Below are 6,000 nucleotides of genomic sequence, written 5' to 3'. Positions count from 1 at the left end.
GTGTCTTTCTTTTTGGTGCATAATAAGTAAATAAATAAATAAAAATAAATAAGTAAATAAATAAATAAAAAAATGAACAAAAAGTGATCCGATTAAAAACTGTTTAATTGAAGTAGTAAACAGCTGAGATATTACACTTAAAATGTAAACTACAACAATAAAAGGTATATTTAATATATACATTCATATATTTATATAAAATATACTGTCTAACTTGATTAAGAGCAGAAGTAAAAAAAAAAGCCTAATATGTCATATGTGCGACTCGGCTCTCAGGATTCACCTCAAAGATCCGATTCCAAGTGTCGACTCGTTTGGATCTACGTTATATGTGCGACTCGGCTCTCAGGATTCACTTCAAAAATCCGATTCCAAGTGTCGACTCGTTTGGATCTATGTTATATGTGCGACTCGGCTTTCAGGATTCACTTTAAAGATCCGATTCCAAGTGTCGACTCGTTTGGATCTATGTCATATGTGAGACTCGGCTCTCAGGATTCACCTCAAAGATCCGATTTCAAGTGTCGACTTGTTTGGATCTACGTTATATGTGCGACTCGGCTCTCAGGATTCACCTCAAAGATCCAATTTCAAGTGTCGACTCGTTTGGAATTATGTTATATGTGCGACTCGGCTCTCAGGATTCATTCAAAGATCCGATTCCATTCCGATTCTCGTTGGGATCTCTGCTTACTGTAGTGTCAGTAAACATGTTTTTCCTGACTGACACATGAACCATGACGTGACTGTTAGCGGTTTACTTTCGGCTCCATCATGAACGACATCATGGAGGAACAGGAGAAGGAACAGGACAATCTGGTAGCTGGGTCTCCCTCCATGACAGTAAGTTTTATTTACATTTCCTTCTGTAGAAGCTAGTGATGCTAATGCAGTAGCATTATGTGTAGCTGCTAGCACAATACAGCAAATAACATTAAAGATAATCATTTTATTTTTGTCTGCCTCAGAATTTATGTAGTAAATAACATCAAATTATAAAGTCTTTGTAAAAAAAAAAACCTGAAAGCTAAAAATAAATAAATAAACAAACACTCGGGTTAGCAAGCAGCTAGCTGTACAACTGTTTGTTTATTTTGTTGTCATTGTGTTTAGTGTTAAAATTTCCCACCCAGTGTTTAATAGAAACAGTTTAATATTCATATGAAAAACATCGAAATGTGAAATAACAATTAAGATGTAAAAACAAAAAGTACATTTTTTTAGTCCTTTGGCTCTTCTTTAATGCATTATGAAGGGTGCCAATATTTTTGAGGGTCCTATTTCATTGTTAATGCTTATTGACGTTAAAAACACTTTCAGTCGAAGCCTTTATCCTGGTCAGGGTCACTACAGGACACCGTTCACACGTTCACACAGTCGTTCAGGAAAACCTGAGCACCTACAGGCTTGTTTTTCAGGAGGTTAGAAGGATCCAGAGAACCAAGACAGACCCGAGGAGAACACGGTGACGGTGTCCGTACGTTCCGCACGTCGCTCTCTGTATAACTAGCTCCTAGACTCAGTGCGTGAGGTTAGAGTCGTGAACAGATACAGGACCACACTGACAAACGTAAAACGACGATAGGAGACGACGTTCCTTTTAATGAATGAATCAGAAACTTCAGTTGGTGAGAAAGGTCGACCTGTAGAGATTTCCTAATCCGTGTTGTTATACGAAGGAATTAGGATAACATTTTATTACAGATCCGGTTCTTTATATGTAACGAGAAATGGTGCTTCACCGTATTAACAATATTTGCTCTACAAAGGCAGGCAGTAGCAGGAGCGGCAGAACCAAGCCGGCTGCAGACGGAGTTAACAGAGCGGCGGTCGAGAAGAGAGGACCGTATATAATGGCCAAATCTATCAACATGAAACTGCGTGAGTAGAAGCTCTGTGTTTATTAGTAAAAGAAGAATCCTGGCTTGAATTTCTGTATTTTTTTCTGTATTTCAACACCTTGTGATTTATCACAACAATATATCAATCTAGTTAAAGATTTTTTTTTTAAGTGTGTGTTATTTCTGTGTGTGAATGTTTCACAGAGAGACCCAGAGAAATGGCCAGGAGAGTGTTTAAGAAGAAAGGTTTTTCCTCCGGGGTAACAGTCATGCAGCAGCCCAGACACGGATCTAAGAAGTGAGTGTGCAGATCTTCAGCAGCTCCTGTAGACAAATAACCGTGATGAGCGGTGTTAATTTTCCTCAAGCCAATACGATGATTAAATTAAATTATTAAATTCTACCGCTGTGTTGATTTGAACTCAGGGTTAAAGAGAACATCGTCAGTTCCCGTGTACGCGTGGGCGCCTTTTCTTTACTTTTCTTTTGGTCAAACATTGAACCTCCTGACCAATCAGAATCAAGAACCCTAGTGTGTGTATATTTCAGTGAAGCAGTCTGGGAACAAATCAGATGATTACAGAACGTTTTTACGCCGGATGTTGTCGAGAAGCTAGTCGAAGCAGAGTGACAGAAATTTCTCCTTTTACATTTACAGCATTTAGCAGACTTTCTTATCCAGAGCGACTTACAGTTTATCTCTTTTTATACAACCGAGCAATCGAGTGTGTCAGGAAAACAACCTAATTTACACACAGCTGTTTAAATATCCGTGTCTGTTTGTGAGGAGCGAGATTTGTGTGTTTGTTTCATGATGAACCCTTTAGAAAGCTCTGAATCCATCCAAGCTGAGCAGGTTCCTTTGTGTCCTTCACCGTTCTTCTCATGTGTGTGTATTCAGCAATGTGTTTCAAATGGATTTTGTTTTTTTTAACTAGTGTGAAGTTTAATAAAGGATACGCAGCACTCAGTCAGAACGCAGAAGATCCACTGGTGTCTCTGGACTCAGACAGGTAACTCAGACACCGCTTCATACCTTCATACTCTGGTTTTATTCCTGTGAAACAGACGTAGAGTTTAGAGTTTGTACTTTCACCAAGTGCACATTTTCCTTTGAAAGCAGTTTTGTCATGTAGGATGATTTTTCAATAGTCTACGTGACTTTTGGATGATCTCAATAAACCTTCGTCCGCTCTTTTTCTGTTTGTCTGAATCGGTGTCTAGGAATTAAAGTGTGTAATTTACTGTGACATGTTTCTGGTTTATTTTCTCCTGCAGTGATGTAGAGCTGGAGTATTCGTCTGGATATTCTTCAGCAGAGGTAAACCGCTTGATGATGATGATGATGATGATCATTACTAACTCAAATAATTGACCACTTTGAAACTTTAGATTGATAGTTAGTGAGGTTGTTTTTTTTATAACTGATATTATCTTCCAGTTTTCCAATATTCCAGTTTGAAACTTTAGGAGGCGGAGCCTAGAAGCTATGTCACTAATGAAAAAAGGGATTTTGCTTGGCTAACTTGGCTGGCTTTTAGCAAGTGAAATTGATGATGGTAGATTTTAATAGTGGTAAAATCTAGTACTGAGATACAGGTTGGATTTCTGTTTATAATATCATGCCGCTTTTGTTCTCTTCTTCTCGTCGTTTTTCTAAAGATTCATCCAGATCTCAGCCGCCAGCTGCTAAAAGACGGATACCGGCTAGACGAAATCCCTGACGACGAGGATCTGGACCTCATTCCTCCCAAAGCCATGGGTTCATCCATCTGCTGCTGCTCGTCCGACGGCCCGTCGTGCTGCCTGCAGTGACCCCAACCCAGGAAGCGGCTTTTGCTCAGCGCAGGAGCGAAATCACGCCTTTAAAACAGAATCCGTTACTGAAGCGAGCGTACCTCTGCATCGTGGAACCGTCTGAAGTCCTACCACACCACAGAGGAACGTTCCTGACCTCCTGTAGCGATGTCACTAATCTAACCCCACATCCTCAGCGTTTCCCCAGCAGACGAACAGAGACATGGTTAATTACTGTCATGCAGTTTTAGCGAAAGGTCACGGCGTGAGAGTCGGAATTATATCGACACGCATGTACGTATCTGCATGATCTCTGCGTACCGCATCTGTAGCATAGCAAATTTCTGTTCTTGTCTGCGTCCCTGTACTGAGAAAAGACGGCGCTTGCGAGATACCTGCACTTTCCTGGAATGTTTTTATAAACCTAAAAACTCTAAATCTGTATAATTCTGAGATGGGACTGCTGTTTCAGACAACGAACGTAGCCCAAAGTAAACACAGAAGTGCCTCTGTTTTGATTTGTAAATAAACCCAGATGCTACAGATGTGGTGCAGAACAGGTTACAATAACTAACATTCTCCGCCCCCTTTTTTATTATATCAGAAAACAGAAGCAAGTGATGGAGCAAGATCTGATCTGACTCCTCCTCAACTAAATCACTGACTTCTCACCTATTGTGTGAATCTGTGGAAGTTCTTCCTTCCTTCAGATATGTTAAGATATGTTAATCTAACACTTACACTTAAGCTTTCCTTCGTATATATTACTGACACCTCCACGCTTTAAAACATTGCACTCTGACGAACGGCTGCCTGGAGAGATGAGAGAGCAGTATTTTCTTTTCTTTTTGTTTTCTCTTCAGTTTTTAATGGCATTACATTACACGTTACTGATATGTGAGGGGGGAAAAAACAGTAAACCAGCTGTCTATTTTTTACTTATTATTTTTATGTACACTTGTATTGTGCTTGTTTTTTTTTTTGTAAACTAATAGATTATGCTTTAGTAGTGAAGGTTTCATGGCATTTAAAGGTGCATTTCGCGATATTTGCTCGTTTGGGATTTTGTTTACATTTTTTCAGACCCAGAAATTTGCTCCGACTCCAAATCACCATGAAAGTTTTTTAAAGATAAGAAGAGAGAGATTCTGAGATTCACCTCGCGGTATGAGAGTGAGAAGAGTGACAAGGTTGTGATGTAGTTAGTTATAGCATCGAGGCGTATCACAACATATAACGTGTATTGTGTATAAATATATCGAATCGAATTAATATATCTTTTGTTTTGTGAAAGTACATAACATTCGGTCGGGCAACATGTGTGCTCTTAATCCATCATGTGCTCCTGCCACCATGTTTCACACCACTTAAGGTGCTTGGACCCCTGTGTCACTTTAGCCCCGTGTTTGTCAAACAAACCCAGAATTTCTCTCGGATAAAATGTAAAAAACTTTTAAGACCCGAATCGTATCACTACGTCGTTGCACACAGTCTTTTACTTTATTACACGTTTAATACAATTCAGCTTCAATCTGTTGCACATTTCAATATAGGAAAATAAACCAGGACAAAGAGCAGGTCTTTTACTTCATTTACCTATAAGGGACACTGTGATATTTTATTTTCTCCACATTTGAATGGAAAATAAATAAGAAAAGAAAGGATTGCAAACCTCCTGTGCTAGGATAAGTAGGACTTATGTTGAGTAAAGTGTTTAGTGTTAAATGGAAGCGTATTAAACTACACGTTTGTGTGAGGGGAAAAAAAAGAAAAGGGATGTGTTTGATTAGTTAGCTGAGAGATTATTTACCATGTTGATGCTTTGTGTGTGTGTGTGTGTGTGTGTGTGTGTGTGTGTGTGTGTGTGTTGTTTGGAGTGAACGTTATTGTTGCACTTGGAGCTCTGAGTGGACTTTTCCTCTCCTTCACTATGCAACTAATCGGACAATCTTTCTTCTTCACCCTCTAAGTAGCGATTATGGATCATCACTCACGCAATAACTTCACTTTGTTTTCAGTGTGAAAACCTTTTTTTTTTTTTTTATTTCCATCTACATATTAAAAATATAAAAAGACTTGCATTGTTAGTTGAACATACCTGTAAAATATAACGGCTTTTTACTGTAAGTAATCAGTAACCAGTATTTGAATAAACTATGTTTGAGTTTATCCATGTGAGGTTTTTCTTTCTTTCTTTCTTTCTTTTTTATGCACTACTTTTAAATCATTGCAGTTATTAGCAAAAGGAATTAAATTGCAGAGGATTAAATAAACATGCGTATAAGGAATAAAACACTTGGTGGTTTATTCCTCATTAGGCAGGAATATATCACTGATTACAGATTTGTGTTTATTAAACAGA

At 38.5% G+C, this 6,000-nt stretch overlaps 1 protein-coding gene across 1 annotated transcript; it reads left to right on the top strand.

Moving 5' to 3' along the window:
* Positions 1-562: 562 nt before the first annotated feature.
* On the top strand, positions 563-5,807 carry fam219b (family with sequence similarity 219 member B). The gene is made up of 7 exons (XM_060878344.1): positions 563-607; positions 680-843; positions 1,770-1,881; positions 2,046-2,139; positions 2,780-2,854; positions 3,120-3,162; positions 3,504-5,807. Exons 2-7 carry the CDS (start codon positions 775-777, stop codon positions 3,654-3,656), a joined length of 546 nt encoding a protein of 181 aa, XP_060734327.1. The 5' UTR covers positions 563-607; positions 680-774; the 3' UTR covers positions 3,657-5,807.
* Positions 5,808-6,000: the final 193 nt, after the last annotated feature.

This window comes from Tachysurus vachellii, chromosome 9 (genome assembly GCF_030014155.1).
Source record: "Tachysurus vachellii isolate PV-2020 chromosome 9, HZAU_Pvac_v1, whole genome shotgun sequence".
Lineage (NCBI taxonomy): Eukaryota > Metazoa > Chordata > Actinopteri > Siluriformes > Bagridae > Tachysurus > Tachysurus vachellii.
The sequence above is the reverse complement of the archived record's forward strand: the minus strand, read 5'-3'. Positions and strand labels throughout refer to the sequence as shown.

Excerpts from the sequence above, each read along its gene's own strand:
- fam219b (XM_060878344.1), top strand. The coding sequence starts at position 775 with ATGAACGACATCATGGAGGAACAGGAGAAGGAACAGGACAATCTGGTA. Across the intron at positions 2,855-3,119 it reads GTGTCTCTGGACTCAGACAG|TGATGTAGAGCTGGAGTATT; the intron begins GTAACTCAGACA and ends TTTCTCCTGCAG. Across the intron at positions 3,163-3,503 it reads CTGGATATTCTTCAGCAGAG|ATTCATCCAGATCTCAGCCG; the intron begins GTAAACCGCTTG and ends GTTTTTCTAAAG.